At 29.3% G+C, this 16,194-nt stretch overlaps 1 protein-coding gene across 3 annotated transcripts; it reads right to left on the bottom strand.

Annotated features, from left to right (window-relative positions):
- Positions 1–794: 794 nt before the first annotated feature.
- LOC105133258 (thioredoxin O2, mitochondrial) lies at positions 795–5,052 on the bottom strand. 3 transcript variants are annotated; one of them, XM_011037170.1, is made up of 7 exons: positions 4,732–5,052; positions 4,555–4,624; positions 4,297–4,347; positions 4,086–4,165; positions 3,194–3,238; positions 2,147–2,241; positions 795–1,126 (listed from the first exon to the last, which is right to left on the bottom strand). In XM_011037170.1, exons 1-7 carry the CDS (start codon positions 4,948–4,950, stop codon positions 1,117–1,119), a joined length of 570 nt encoding a protein of 189 aa, XP_011035472.1. In that variant the 5' UTR covers positions 4,951–5,052; the 3' UTR covers positions 795–1,116. The 3 variants fall into 3 exon arrangements, with proteins under 3 accessions (XP_011035472.1, XP_011035475.1, XP_011035473.1); XM_011037173.1 differs by having other exon boundaries at positions 4,555–4,621; positions 4,735–5,052; XM_011037171.1 differs by having other exon boundaries at positions 4,555–4,620; positions 4,731–5,050.
- Positions 5,053–16,194: the final 11,142 nt, after the last annotated feature.

The following is a 16,194-nucleotide window of genomic DNA, read 5'->3' as shown; positions in this document are numbered from 1 at the left end:
TACGTTAAATTGGTATATAAAGTGAAATTCTCAAAAAGACAGATAAAATGTTATCACACTCAAATGAGGTCAAGAAATATTTCTTCATATCATCCTTGTACGTCCAGACCTTCTATTAGTTGACGTGTATTTATTGACACATGGCATGTTCATGTAGCATGAACTTTTCATTGATGTAGTCCTTAATGTTTTTAAAAAAACTACTTTGATCCTTATATTTCTTTTTTATAAAAAAAGTTCTTAATTGAGATTCTTGTCATAGTAAATATAATTTATTAATCACATCCCTACATGTGAAATTATAAAACAAGTCGAAATCGGTCAAATAATTTTAAATGGGTTGATAAATCAGATAAAAATTAAGTGAATTTAAATAGACATACCCATTTAAAAATAAAGGTTTTATTTTGTATGATATCAATATCTATTATTATATTTTTCTTTTATTTTCTTTTGTTAAAAGCATTTATTTCTCTAAGTTTAACCTAAGAAAATCAAGACAATTAAAAAAGGGAAAAAGAATTTCATTATAGATATGTAATATTACAAGAATGAATTCTATCTCAAAGTAATAGCTCAATACCTGATAGTTTCTGTTTTCTTGGATTAATTGATCATGTATGTGATTTTTTTCAATGATTTTGGTCGATCACGTATCTATTTTGAGAATTTTAAAAAAAAATTATAATTTGACATGTAAGAATTTAAATGACAAAAAAAATGGAGGAACCAAATTGTATTTGTTGTAAAATATGATGACAAAAACTTTCAATCAAGGACCTTTTTATAAGAAATAAAAAAAATAAGGACCGACGTAAATTTATTAAAACAAATCCAGGAATAAAAAACGTACGTGCTATAGAAGCACAACATGCGTTAGTTTTCTGGTATTCATTTTTTTAGATAGTCCCATCCACAAGCATGGGCAGATCATCTCGAAGCCTTTTCACAGCATATTCTACCAACGGATCATTAAGAACAGCAAAATAATTTCTGCGACAAGAGGCCTGGTAAAAACATCTTAAAAACTTTTCTCAGAGAACCGCAAAACCACCACCGTCTGGACACCTTCACGATCCATTTGCAATACCAGGCCTTTTATTTTGTCATCTTCCCTTAATCCTCCCTGAAAATAAAAATAAGAAGAAAGTATCCTTAGACAAATGCCATTTCTGCAGTAAGGTCTCAATCGGATCCATAAAGCATTTAAAATTCTCATTTAAGTTTTTCATATAAACTCTTGATAAATTTTTATAGGAAAGCATTAAATAGATTGCTTTAGGATGGAATCCATTAAGGAAAAGAGATTCAATAGAGAATTTATTGAACTATGGGGACCCGATTGAGAAGGAAAATTGTTAGGGGACCTACATGGTTGGGAGACTTTTTTGAACTTTGCCCAAAACCTAAAATTGATCCCACTTTTCAGTTCCATTTACACGAACCCACCAGATTTCCAACCACACCCACCCCTTCAAAACCGAATTTTGACAAATAATCAAGTGTGGTAAAATAACTCGATGCAAATCTATCAGGATAGGAACTACTTTCAGAGGTGAAATTTTTGGAAACTGAAAATCGAACACAACACCAAATGAATGTCATGACAAGACACAAAGCATAAGTTAGTCAAACCGACACATCAGCCTTGTTGACAAACATACAGGAGTGCCAGAGAATTTGAGCACAAGTGACACGTGAGCTTATGCATACAAAAAATCAGCAATAAGTTTTGAGTTAGAGGCCTTAATCATTCTCAAAAGAAAAGAGGGGGGTTAAAGCTATAATCAAATAAGATTTAAATATTTCCAACTCTTTTATCCTCTAGTAAGGAATAAAAAGTCATAGCAGCATCAAATATAGACATGCAATTGATCAAGTTTAAATTACTTCCTTCAAGCACTCCAATGGTATATAGAAAGTCTGTGGGTTAAAGAACGACCAATATGGAGACCATAGAAATCACGGGCTGTGTAAGTTCCATGAGGCAAAGCATAGATATATGAAAAGATAGAAATATCATAAGGTAACAACTAATGTCAAATACATAAAGTTTGGTTCACGGACAGGCAATAATGAACTTACCCAGCAGTCACTGACATACAGAAGCATATGCAAAGACAAACTTGGTCCACTTAGAAATTACCTGTAGAGAGATTCCATGGTATTCTTCAACTTGGCAACATCAGCACCAACAATTGTAGTTTCCTTTTTTCCATTTTTGTAGAACTCAAGAGTTGGCTGCAAAAGAAGACTCAAATCAGAAAGATTTGAACCATAAGCCCTCCAAAAAGAAATTTTGCACAAATAGGCAAGGCTTCTTTTGAGGTATAAATGAAGTGATTGTATAACGAGAATAATGTACTTATACAACTAGGAGATAAAAAAAATTTGTAGAAAAGAAAATTAAACTCAAAACAAGAGCGCCTCCCATCCCACTGTACTTCAACCAAGGCCTCTAATGGCAACAAACACTAGATATTGTATGTTTATTCTTATGCCAGCCACTATAAATGCTGAAAAACTATGAAAGCAGAACATACATGTAAAATATTACAAACTTTCCTCCTGCCAAAACCTACAAAAGATATTCCCTAACACCCTGCCACAGTGGAATGGTTAACATACAATCCATTAACACATTGGCATGCCCAAAACCTTCTCCCTAATGCCATGTTGGCTGTCATTGCGTCTTGCAAAACCAATACACAATTTCCCATGCCTGCTCCATCACGATCAAGTCATGCAGAGAACTCTTTAAATCTGAACATTCTAATTTACATGCACCTTCTAGTTTCCTAGCAGTAAGTGGAGAATTCCATGTTTTTTAATGTCACATCACAACCTTGGAAAATTTCTTATTTATTCTATGAAGAAAATGAAGAACAGACGCAAAACACATGATATTATTGGTTCAAAACGGTCACTCAGCAGGTAATAGAAACAGAGAACAGGAAGGGAATTTGGAGACAGACTCAAACTCTCAACCTCCAAAAACTTTGCATACAGTGGATAAATCTTAGGACTTGAACCTGAAACAATTTGGTTGCAAACCGAATACACAACATCCATTCCCAAGAACACTCTCAGAATAAAATAAGAACAAATACAAATATATTGATTAGTAGGGATGTTCAGGGAATATATATGGAATAATAGCAATCAAAGAATGAAAAAGAGGAGTGAACTTTACCACAGCAGCAATATTCAAGTTCGCCAATGCATTTTGAAGACCTTCCTGCAAGGGAGGCCGGCAACATTAGTCCCTACCATTTTGAATTCATGACTATCTATGCCACCATAAGACTGGAAGAAATTTGGCCCTTTAACAAGGTTGCTTTAAATGTATGAAATATGAAGACCAGAGCTATGTCACATTGCTATAATGATCACAAGATAGGCTTTCCTGTGAGCCAAATAAGAATACTCAACAGTCAAAACTAAGTCTTGATTTCTTGATTGTTTCAACCAATGTGCTCATACTACTATACTCTTATTCATTCTTAATCCACACCATCCCATGTTTCCAACGTGGCAGACAGATCAAACCATTGACCATTTTCAATGGGTCATTCAGATAACAGGGATAGTTTTAACTTTTATCTTGGATAAACCTAAAGCACACAACCTAATGTTTCATGCATAATATCGATGTTGTTTAATGCCTTCAAATATTATTTCCCCATGATCTTACGTTCCTATTCCTTTTCAATTATCTTAACCCAGGTTATGAAACACAATAAAGAGCTCCACAAATCCCCCAGACAGATTCAAGCCGTTGACCATTAGAACAGGTTCATCTTAGGTGCCTCTGTAGCGCAGAGACTAATGTTTCATAAATAATGCTATTCATTACACCTTTTAATCAATAATGACTATCAGCCACCAAAATTTAGGTTATGGTGCTTGTGGTGGCGGCAGTCTATTAAAATTAAAATTGCAAATTTGATTACATTTTAATTGGTTTCATCGATTCTCTTAAGATGTAAATAGAAAGAAAATCCCATGATATAGAATCATGTGAGAAACTTCTTCGCAAGAATAGAAGTATCATTTTTACACCATGAAGCATGAAACTTTCATACCGTGTCAATGTCAACTTTATATATTGTTGCATGAGGGTATTTCTTACTCAGCTCTTCGATTACAGGAGATATAAACTTGCCTGCAGAAGATGAACACTCAATAACATGACCAAACAGGAAGCTCTACGTGCTGTATTGTGCACAAACATCTACATAGGAGAAATCACAATGCCCGAAAGCAAAACAAAGCGATGATTGATGAGGAACTTACAGGGCCCACACCATGTAGCAGTAAAATAGAAAACCGCTGGAGAAGACTTCTCTGAGTCAACGAATTTTCAACAGAAAAGTAATGTAAGCCACAAGGAATGCACATTGCAAGGAGCTGTCACTTCAGACCTTATATTTCTAACGTTTGTTTTTTAATTTAAAAGTCCACCAAATTCAAATTGCACGAACATAGAATAATTAATAATTTAAGGACTGAATTGAACAAACTGAAAGAGTAAAAGGACTAATTTTGGAATACCTTGAACATTTTTCATTCCGCTATTCAGCTCTTCATCTGATTTTACAAGAACAATGTTTGATGCACCTGAAATTATATGATCGATTCATCATTAATTCGACGGGTATACATACATGCAGCATTAAAACACCAGAGAATTATAAAGAGAAAAAAAGTAGAAGAGATTAAGGCTTTACCGGAGGAGGAGGAGGAGAGGGTTCTTTGGAAGAGTTGCAGATAAGGAGTTGAGAAGTGAAATTTTGTGGTGAAGTTGGAAAGAGATTTAGAAGGATGTGAGGTTTTGCTTGGATTTGAAATTAGGTTTTCATGAAGACGACGGGAGAAGGAGTTCATTGAACTCCGGTGGCTTCCGAAAATTAAAGCTCGAACCAGCAGTGCTTTATTATTCCCCCTCATGTTTTGCTCTCCCTGCTTGTTACCAAATCTCTCTCTCTCAGTCTCTCCGCTTTGTTGTTTTGTTCCGAGCACCGCTTTCTGGTTTCGGGGGCATGAAAAATCCAGGATACCCAAACAAACAAAATAATGGGCTTGTAAGTCCGTGGGTGTAAGCTCTTGGACCTAACACGGCCCAAACATCTTGAACTAGAAAGGATCTCAATTTACCACTAACAAAACCTGGCCCAATAGATGTTTGCCTAGCCTAGATCCATCTTTTAGACATGGGCCAGCTAAAAAAAAAAGACCTCACCATGTGTGTGTATTTATTTATTTATTTATATATAGTTTTGCATTTGTGATTAATATAAATTTTCCTTTGCTGATATACCTGATTCGACTATGTTAATTGGATGATGCTACGAAGTAAACATTATTTCGAAACAAATAACGTGGAGTATGCATGCGATGGAGCTCCAGAACCTTATGATATTTAATTAAGAGCATCAATGAGCTGTAAGATAAGAAGAATCATTTAACGTTAGGTTCTTAACCTAATTACTAGTTGAAACTAGAAAAAAAATATTTTTGTATATATTAATACATAAATTATAATGTTGTGACATGTTTAAAAGCAGATTGAGAACAATCTGATTTTATTATTTAAAAAAATAAATCCAAGATACTATTTTAATAAATAAATATCATATATATATTTTAGGTGGTACTAGATAGATGGTCCGTAGTATACCATGAACCGGTCTAAATTTTCTTAATGTAAGAAAATAATATTCAAATAACAATAATCCAAGACAAATCATGTTAAATTTACTTAAGCACAACTCATAATATAAAACTAAAATAATCAATAAAAAGAAAAGCAAAAAAAAATCATGAAGTTCAAGACCTAGTAACTTAATGTTAAAGTTGAAAAAAAATATAATGTTGAAGAAGCAAACCCGAGTCTACTCAGCCTAATTTGATAAACTCATAACCTGCGATATAAAATTAAGATAAAACAAAAAAAAAATCAAAAGAAATACCAAGCAAAAAAAATAAAGTTCAACAAAAAATATTCAAAAAAACTCAAACTAACTCGAGTTAACTTTACCAACCAACCATCATAATAATCAAATAGAAAAAATAACAAAGCTCAAAGGCAAATGATTCCATGTAAAATAATAAAATTAAAAGAAAAAACTCATAAAAAATCAAGAAAAAAAATTAGACTTCCAAAAGAAACATTTAGCAAAAAATACCAAAGCTAAATAAAAAATATAATAAGAAAATGTAAACTAACTCGGGTTAACTTTACCACTTCGCACTCGGGATAGCTCATCACGGGTTGACACGTGCATTTGTATTTAAATAATATTTAATATAACATGTTAAAGGGTCAATAATTAAATGACAAAGGATAAAAAAATAGTTTAAAAAAATCAAGTCAACCCAAATTAACTCAACTAGTGATATGAGATATGAGGTAGGGATAGCCGAATAATTCAAAATTAAATGATGAAAATAAAGGAAAAAACCAATTTTTGAAAAAGACCCTAAAAAAATCAAACTTAAATTGAATTCATCATCAAAATTGGGAGACTGGATTATAAGACTATGATTACCCTATAAAAGAAAAACATGAAAAAACCATAAAGAAAAATTTCAAACCATATAAAAATTAAAAATTAAAATAACTAAAATTAAAATAATGAAGACTAAAAAATGCACAAACATCATTGAAAGAAACTAATAAAGGACTAAATTGAAAAAAAAAATAAATGATAAAAATGATAAAAAAAAAATAGCAATAAAAAAATGAGAACCAAAATTGAAAACCAAATAAAATTAAATCAAACTCCTAAGGAAAAAAAATAAATAATGAAAAGGATAAAAAAACAATAAGAAGAAGAATAAAGATCATATTAGATAAACAAAAATCTAATGAAATTAAATGATTAAGGACAAACTTAAAGAAGTATCAAATCTAAAAAAAATAGAAATAAAAAAATAAGGATCAAATCCAAAACAAATACAAACTAGAGAACACAACTGAATTTACCAAAGCTCTACTTGTATATGGAGGCTTGGGAAGAAAAAAGAAGGGAAGTCAAAAAAATATCAATCGTCATCGAACTATCGCTCAGATGACAAAATGTGTCATCCTAAAATATGTGTCGTCACATTTTGTGTCGAATAAGTAAACGATCGGTCTTTCTTTTTTGTCATTGTACGTATCCCATACATTATTAGAATGGCATAGAGGGCAATGACACGTCTAAGCGTGTAAGGTATATGTAGACCTACTTTATCGATTTATTAATATTATATTAAAATAAATTACTAAACAAGTTCTAAAGGCATATGAATATTATGAAAAAACCATGATGCATCTACAAAAATACCCACCCAAGCCAACTTTTAGTTTTTCAAAGTCAAAAGATAAATATGAAATTTTATTGTACATAAAATGTATAAAAACATGACAACCTCTCCTTCAAATACTAATATTTTTTAAATTTAAAGAGCACAAATGTTATTTAACTATGCAAATAAAATACGTAAAAGCTCTTGGACGGGAGGTTAATTTTTTGAGCTCCCAGGAGCTATACAGTATTTTTATTGTACATAAATTATACATAACAACAACTTTTTTCCAATTAATTTTTAAATGACATTTGAATTTTATGAAAAACACAATTTTGCTCCCAACAAAGATAATTGTTAAGAATAATGAAGGGTAAAATTATTTTTGCACTACTTTTGTTTGTTAATGCTTTTCTTACGCTTCAAAACACAAAATCGACATTCAGGTACAAATATTCCTCTATTGTAATCTATCTGCCACTATAGAAGCTACTCTTTTCCGTCGTCCCGTCATACCTTCATTCTCTGATTAAGCACATGGAAAGTTGATAAAAAGTTCGTTATGATCAGACATCTTATTTCCCTATCAGCAATCCACTTGACCCCGAAGCACAGACATCACATTCATCATCGGGATGAGCAACACACAAAAAAAAAAAAAGAATCATGGAGTCAGTGGCCTCACCACTACCAACCCTAAACGAAAAGCACCTTGATATTAGAAAATCATATTCCCAGTTGTGGAGAGTTTGTTCGGAATCTGGATGATGGTTGCAGATCTTAGGATTGGGTCCTCGACGAAATTGTATAACTGATTTGGGTTGTTGACATTACACCAACCGCCCGCTCTGGATCACCTGTCCCAACAAGAAAACCAAAACCCTTGACTTCGCATCCATTTCTTCCTTTTTGCCCCGCAAGCGTCCATATCAGCTATCACCCTCTCTTCCATACTCCACAGATTTGGTAAAACTTTGGTGCTTTTGAAAGCATGAAACCATGATGCAATTTATTGCTAAGAATACATAAGATCACCTAACGGCAGTTCTCAGAATTACCGAATCCTCCTCTCTGTTTTGGGACATCGAGTGCTTGGTAGTACATGGTGATACAAATAGTGTAATATCATATCCACCGATGTCTCCATTCATCCTAAATTTATACTCGTGATGGGGTAAATGTTGGGTTTTTTGTTCCTTGATAATTCGAACTCTAGAGATTTTATGTTTCTGTAGACTGGGCCAGGATTTAACAGTGACAGAATTAGATCCATGAGTGTGTATACATGCATACTTCATAAGCGGGTGTGAATGGATACCACGTCATGGCATTTTTACCTGGAAGCTAGCTTTTACGTTTTGGTAGAAGGATGAGAAAACCCATTTTCTATGAACGGGGGAAACTGTACTTTTGGGTGGAAAGATGAGAAAATCTAGTTTCTTGAATGAGCTGTCTTCTCCTGGTTAGCGAAAATTGTTTCACTTTTCTTTGAAGCTTTGCTAATTTGTTGTTGCTCTTTGCTGGTGGACAGGACGTCATTTCCATCCGCTATCAATTTTTTTAAAAAAATGTTAGGTATTCAAGTTGTTTTCTAAAAAAAAAAAACTTCAAAATATAAATCAACAAATTCATATAAATATTTAATAAAAAAAACTGATAATTATTTAAAAAAAAAATTAATAATAACAAAAAAATTAAAATATAAATACAATTTTTACCTAGCCTATTTGTTACTGAATTATTGCGAGTCTTCCAACAATATCTATAAAAGTATTGTTGGAATCCAAGATATTTAATATCAAAATATAAGTAATTTATATAGTTATATTTAATAAATTTATTTATAAAAATAAATCTATAAAAAAATAGATATACATAAAATTTATTAAATAAAGTAAAAAAATTTGTTCAAGGCTGCACATATTAAAAAATTTGAAAAAAATGTTTTTATTTTAAAAAATAGGTTTACTCTATATAAAATGTATAAAAAAATTATAGATAAACATTATTAACTTTATAAAAAAATTAAACACACTCTATATAATTAAAAAACAATTGTTATTTCCAAAAAGCTAAATAAGCCAAAACAATTACATAGAATTGATATTAATAAAAAAAAATATGCAAAAAAATATTTTTAAAAATACATATGAAAAGACAATAATTAAAAAAATATATAAAAAATGCAGTCATGTGTTATGGGTCTAGTAAGCCAAGCTCAACGCCTAATCCATAAAGAAAGACCCCACGCGAGTTTTTTTTTAAAAAAGTGAAATCGTCCACCCCATACTTTGTTAAAATAAAAAGGACGACACGTTGTCTGTTAATCCTAAAATTTGGTTTGGATGTGATAGTAAAAGCAGGGTTCTTTTTTAATCTAAAAACCTATTTTGAAACCAAAACATATAGAAAACACCCTAAAAACCTTATTAAACCAATCTATGACCTCCAAAAATATAAAAACAAAATTCCAAAATACTAAATCAACCTAGAAATAAAAACTTTTCGAGCTTGGATATGTTTTTATAGGTGTTTTCAAGGTAAAAAAAAAGAAAGATTTAAACTTAACTCTTCTCATTATATGAAACCTTTTTTACATAAAAATAAATTATTTTGGCATTGTTATTAAACCCGGCCTGACTTGGCGGGTCAACCCAGAACTCGATCAACCCAGTGGTGGATTGGTCTGGGTTTATTAAAAGACCGTTTGGAGTAGCAACCTGAAAAAACTCGATCGATTCAGCTAATCAACTCATGACCCGGGCGAACCCATACGAGACTTGGTATTTTTTTTTCAAATGTGTTTTTTCTCTTATACCTTTGTTTTTTCTTCTTTTTTTTTTGTTGATTATTAACACTTTTTAAAGTTCACTACATAAATATTAAAAAAATATTTTATTTTCTCAATTTGGAATTTGAAACCCGTTAATGTATAATATATATATACAGTCTATGTTTCCAAGAAAAAAATTATTTTTTCAATGTGGGATTTGAAATCCTTTTATATATATATACTTTATGTTCACAAGAAAAAAGTTATATTATAACTTTTTTTAATGTGGGATAAATTTTTTAAAAAATATTCTTTTAAACTTCATTATTTACAACATGTATAACATATATTCACATGATTTTTTCATATAAATATTAAATATTAAATATAAATATATATATATATATATATTTTAATTTTTCCAGGTTAATCCGAGTTGATCTATGAAACCCAGGATTAGGGACCCAGCCCCTTAGCCAGGTCAACCTTTAAGTCAAGTTTGATAACTATGTATTTTGGTGGCCTATATCTTTCTCAACGACGACTTTCATTATCTAATCTAGAATTTGACAACCTCTTCTCTCTTCTCCACCCAGAAAAGACTAAAAAAAGAAAAATAAAGTTTGGTATTAAAATATATATTTTTAAAATTATAGGGACTAGTCACCTTATAATTAAAAAAGATTGGGGATGAAAATAAAATTTTAAACTTTTTTTCAAAACTACCACTTATGTTATCCGTGTTTTCCCCTTCAGTCTCTTGTTTTTCAATTCAACCCTCACTCTCTAAAAAATATATAGTTGAGCTTTAAACTGGGCTTAAAAAGATTTAATCATACAAAAAAAAAGTTCAAGGATCAAATTAATTTTTTTAAAAAATCTCAATATTACAATCCATAATGATATTATAAGTAATTTGTTGCCGCTAAAAGTTTTTCTTTTCCTTTTGTCTTGTTCATTTACAACTTTTTAGATAGATGGTTTGTGCATTGCTGTAGAACGATTCATAAACAATATAAATAGTTATTGTAATAATAGTTGAAAGTTAGATTTGTGAACGTTTTAATATTTGTAAACCATGTCAGATTCATGCGCCTTGGGTCCAGCAGCTTTGCTAGATTTTAGTTTCTAGGGTTTGGTTGTGCCACACCTAGGTTCTCGAGGTTTTTTTTATTAGTGAGAGACCTAATAAATTTAGGTTTGACACCCTTGCCAAACCCATGACGCTTGGGTATGACAGCCTTTCCAAACCTAAGGCACTGGGGTCTGGCAACCATGCCTGACCCAAGCACACCTAAGGTCTGACTATTTTGCTAAATCGGAGCGCTTGAAGTCTAGCAGACATGTTCTACCCCAGTGCCAAATGTCCAGCAGCCATGTCATTTCCCAACACTTGGGGCTTGATAGTCATGCTTGACCCCAGCATGTAGGGTATGACTATTTCGCCAAACTTGAACACTTGAGATGTGACAAAAATGATTAACATCAATGCTAGGTGTCAGACATCCATGCCATTTAGGACTTGACAGTCATATTTGACCCCAGTGTCTAGGGTCTGATTGTTTTGCCAAACCTGAACGTCTAAGATTTGACAGACATGATTAACACCAACACCAGGTGTTTGACATCCATATCATTTCCCAGCCCTTGAGCCTAGCATCCATGTCATAAACAAGCATCTAAGGTATTAGACCTATATTTTTTGAATTTGGCATGATAAGTCAATTTTTTTTTTAAAAAAAGTTCACAATCATATCAATTATTGATCCCATTCCTGATAAGTCAATTTAATTAAATAATAAAACTAAGTGAAAAAAAGGTTTGAGGGTTGATTACTAAAATTTTAAAAAAGGGATAATTACAAAAATACTTTTATATTCTATTTTTTTATTTTTTTTCTTCATATTTTTACCATCCATTACATGAGTAATGAGAGCGAGGCATCATGTTCAGGTTCCACTTTTTGAAACACATCCAGCAGAAAAACACACCACTACTAGGTCCACTACCACATTAGTGGCAATTTGATAATAATTTGGTGATTATACCATGGTAACTATTTTTGAAAGCATGTCCATCAACATCTTTATCTATAACAAAAGGAGGCAAAAAATAATAATAATAATAATAGTGGTTTTAATTAAAGAATGGACAAAAAAAATGTAGTGGTTATAGCTAAAGAAGAGACAAAAACAATTAAAAAAACAAAGTGGTTTTAGATAAAGAGGGATAAGAACAAATTATAAATAAAGGCAAAAGGTAAGGTGAGAAAGTATAGATGTTACACCGCATTAATCGCATGCATAGGATGAGGCAATTAAAGGTTTTCTTTTGCTGGTGCTAATTTTATACGCGCAAGATTATCATTATATTTTGTTAGTTATTAATTTATATTAAATTTCATTGTATAAATACACTTGAAGAAGCTTTTATTTTTTTATTGTGGAATTAAAAGCCCATTAATATATATATTTTATATTTATAAGAAAAAAATATGTTTTCTAATGTAGGATAAAAAATATTTTTTATTTAAATACTTCAACTTAAAAAGATAAGATAGTATTTTTACAATGTAAAATTAAAAAAATATTTGAAAATAATCTTTTAAAATTCATTTTTTTATAATATATATTGTATGCTTCTACATGAATTGTTTTTTAATTTTTTTATATAGAATATTAAAACTTCAAATTTTTTTTTTTATGTTTTCTAAATAGATCCAGGATCTATTTCCTAGACCGGATCAATCTCAATTTTAAAATTTATTTTTCCATCAACTATTCCAAGTACATTATTAAAATTAAAATGTTATTTGGATTTTTTTTAATTATTTATTATAATTTTTCAATCTCTGCTCTAAGTTTTTTAGGGGGTGTTTGGGCGTATTTTTAAATATTTTGATTTTTTTAAAATAAAATTATATATAAATATAGATATTCAAATTGTTTTTAATATATTAATATTAAAAATAATAAAAATAAAAAAATTATTTTAATATATTTTTAAATAAAAATATTTTAAATTATCACTGCTACCACAACATTAACCCTATTATTCAGGCACCCCTCAGCGGCATGAGGTGCGTCGTGCACTCCAATTCCAAGGTTCTGCAGGAAAATAAAAAAAAAAACATGATTAACAAGCCGATCAGTATACAGTAACCATTATTTTTTCCGAGCAAATAATAGTACATTAAGCAATAATTAAAACCAATTCTGTTTTCTTTTTCATAAGTGAGGAATTAATCGGTGGATGCATCTTAAAGTAGAAATCCTGAAATGTATGATCCTTTGAACTTGACTTGTTGAAAAAGCATCGCTTCAACTTTGGTATGCTTTTTAGATCATAGTAGGAATTATTTTTTAAAATAATTTTTATTTTAAAATTAATTAAATAATAATTTTTATTTTTTAAAATTCAATTTTAATAAAAACATGTTAAAATAATTTAAAAATATATAAGTAAATGAATTTAAACTTAAAAAATAGGGTTTTTTTAAAATAGTATCCAACACACAACAGGAAAAGAGCGTTGAGAAATCGTAGGAAGTAACTTACTTATGTCTTAATGAAACCGCGGCGAAATTGGAAAGTTCTTATATCTTTTTCCTCACGTTCAAATTTGTGGCCTCCCAGGCCAGCCCTGAGGTTGGTCAAAGCTTCTTCCACACCTTCCGTGTCTGCTACAGATAACCGCGATACGAATGACGACACGCTAACCTGTTGCCTGTTGCTTAATAATTCTCCCACATTTAACTTCCCAAATCCCAAAAGTACCCTCGAGATCCCTAACATATTTTATTCATTCTCAGACACATGTTGCCCGTGTTAAACCAAAAAATAATAAGTCAGGAGAAAAATACAAATTAATTAAAAAAAAATCGTTGGTCCCCGCTTCCATATGTATAGAAAATATTTTTTTAGATGACAATACAAAAAATATGTTAATACTGGTATTTGAATTTAATTACAAGGGACTAAGATATTAATATATTTTCTAAAAAAATAGATTAATCTTGCTTTTCTATTTTATTCTATTTATACATCTTATTAATATAATTCTTAAAAAATAAGTTAATCCTGTTTTTTTAATATATATAACTACTTATATATCACATAAAACCTCAAATAATATAGAATATAATTTTTAAATTACTCTTACCTATGGTTAAAAAACCATCTCAGCTCAATAGCTTAAATTATTAATTAAGATTTTAAGATATAATTTTTTTTTTCTAATACACTCTCTTAAGTGAAAGTCTTTTGCACTTGAAATTTATACAAATTTACTTTATTTTGTACTTAATTTTTATCAAATAAATAGAAATGATGAGATCTGAACTCCTAATTGCTTCATCATCAAGGTACTAATAATATATCAAAGAATCATCTCAACTCCATAACTTAAGTTATTAAATGAAATTTCAAAATATGATTTATATTATTTTTCTAACATATATTATTTTATTTTAACTTTTACTTTAATTATTAAAACTCTAAAAAATGTTTTAAAATTGATCAATAAAATATAATAATTAAAATTTAAAAAATTATAAAATTATATATAAAATCATCGAAGTATTATATTAAACACTTAATTTTTTATATAAGACACAGGGTTGTTTTATGTCAACCTTTTTATTTCTTTAGATGAAAAAGCACATAAAATCTTTGATATTTTTTTCACCGTCATTATTGATATTAAAAGAGACTCCTTTAAATAAGATGACCCATAGAATTTATGTTCATGTTTATATTTTTAATTTTTATAAATTCATGTTTATATTTTTAATTTTTACTATAAAATTATATCAAATTTTAATAAATAGTTAATTGGATCTTCGTTATTTTTCTTACAGGGAGCCATTGGTAATCTTTTATGTTACTTGTGACTAAAAGAAATGATTTTAATCTTTTGATAAATTCTATTAATATTAAAAAAACTCTTTGTATATCCTTCAATATTTATTTGATTGGAAATTATACTTAATGATTTTATTCTAAATTATTTTCTTTGAGGTTAACCTTGTCTAATGACTCAAATCACGAGTTTAACAGATATTAATAAAAAACAAAAAGAGAAGATGATTTTATTAAGTCCCTCCTCGTATAATATTTTTCACTATAATACTATTTTTTTTCAATTTCAATTCCATTGCTTATCATTAAATTTATTAGGAATTGAACTTCATATTTTTTTTCAATTTACTTCTTATGAGGTTATTATAGTCTTATAACTTGTACTGCGGATTTGATGAATTAATTTAGTTAACTCAAATTTATATTTTTTTAATTATTTTTTTCTTTTAATTTTATCTTTCAATATTTATTTAATTAAAAAATAAGTTTATAATTTATTTTAACTTGTTTTCTATAAAGTTATATTACTTATCTTACAATTCTAGTCATAAATTTGATCAATAAAAATATTTATTTTATAGAAAACTACACTCCTAACTAGGCAAATTTGATTGATAAAAATGTTCATTTTGTAGAAAACTAGCTCGATAATTTCATGTATAGAACCAAATTAGCCAGCAGCTTGGGAGCACGTTGTTAGTGTTTTTCTATTATAGTTTCCTCCTTTGATAAATCTTAGTTAAGTTCCTAACTCGTGTTCGTGTGAAGCTGTTGATTAGATTTATTTTTTTATTTTAAAAAATTTAATAATTAGATTAAATTTTAATTAATTTAACAATACAGTAAAAAATAAAAAAATATTGTCTCGGGTAGGCTAATCTAGCAGTGAAACTCGTAGCCACAACATGAATCATGTCCGAGTAACATGTTTATTACGCATAATAAATTATAAGATCAAAATAACTTGATAAAAAAATTCATAATAAATAAAAAAAACTATAAAAACTACTAGATAAATATATATTAAAATATTTAATATCTCACCACAAATTATTTAATCAATTGTGTTTAATGAATTTAATAATTAAAATCAATTTATAAAAGAAAGCACGCGTGAAATTTATTAAATAAAATAAAAGAAATAAAATACCATATAAGGTTGTATATATTAAAAAATTATAAAAATAAATATTTTTAATTTTTTAAAATAAATTTAATTTATATAAAATAAAAAAATTACAGATGAATTATACCTCTTTATAAATTAAA

Source organism: Populus euphratica, unplaced genomic scaffold (genome assembly GCF_000495115.2).
Source record: "Populus euphratica unplaced genomic scaffold, PopEup_1.0 scaffold110.1, whole genome shotgun sequence".
NCBI lineage: Eukaryota > Viridiplantae > Streptophyta > Magnoliopsida > Malpighiales > Salicaceae > Populus > Populus euphratica.
Note: the sequence above shows the minus strand (reverse complement) of the source record. Positions and strands in the feature narration are given on the sequence as shown.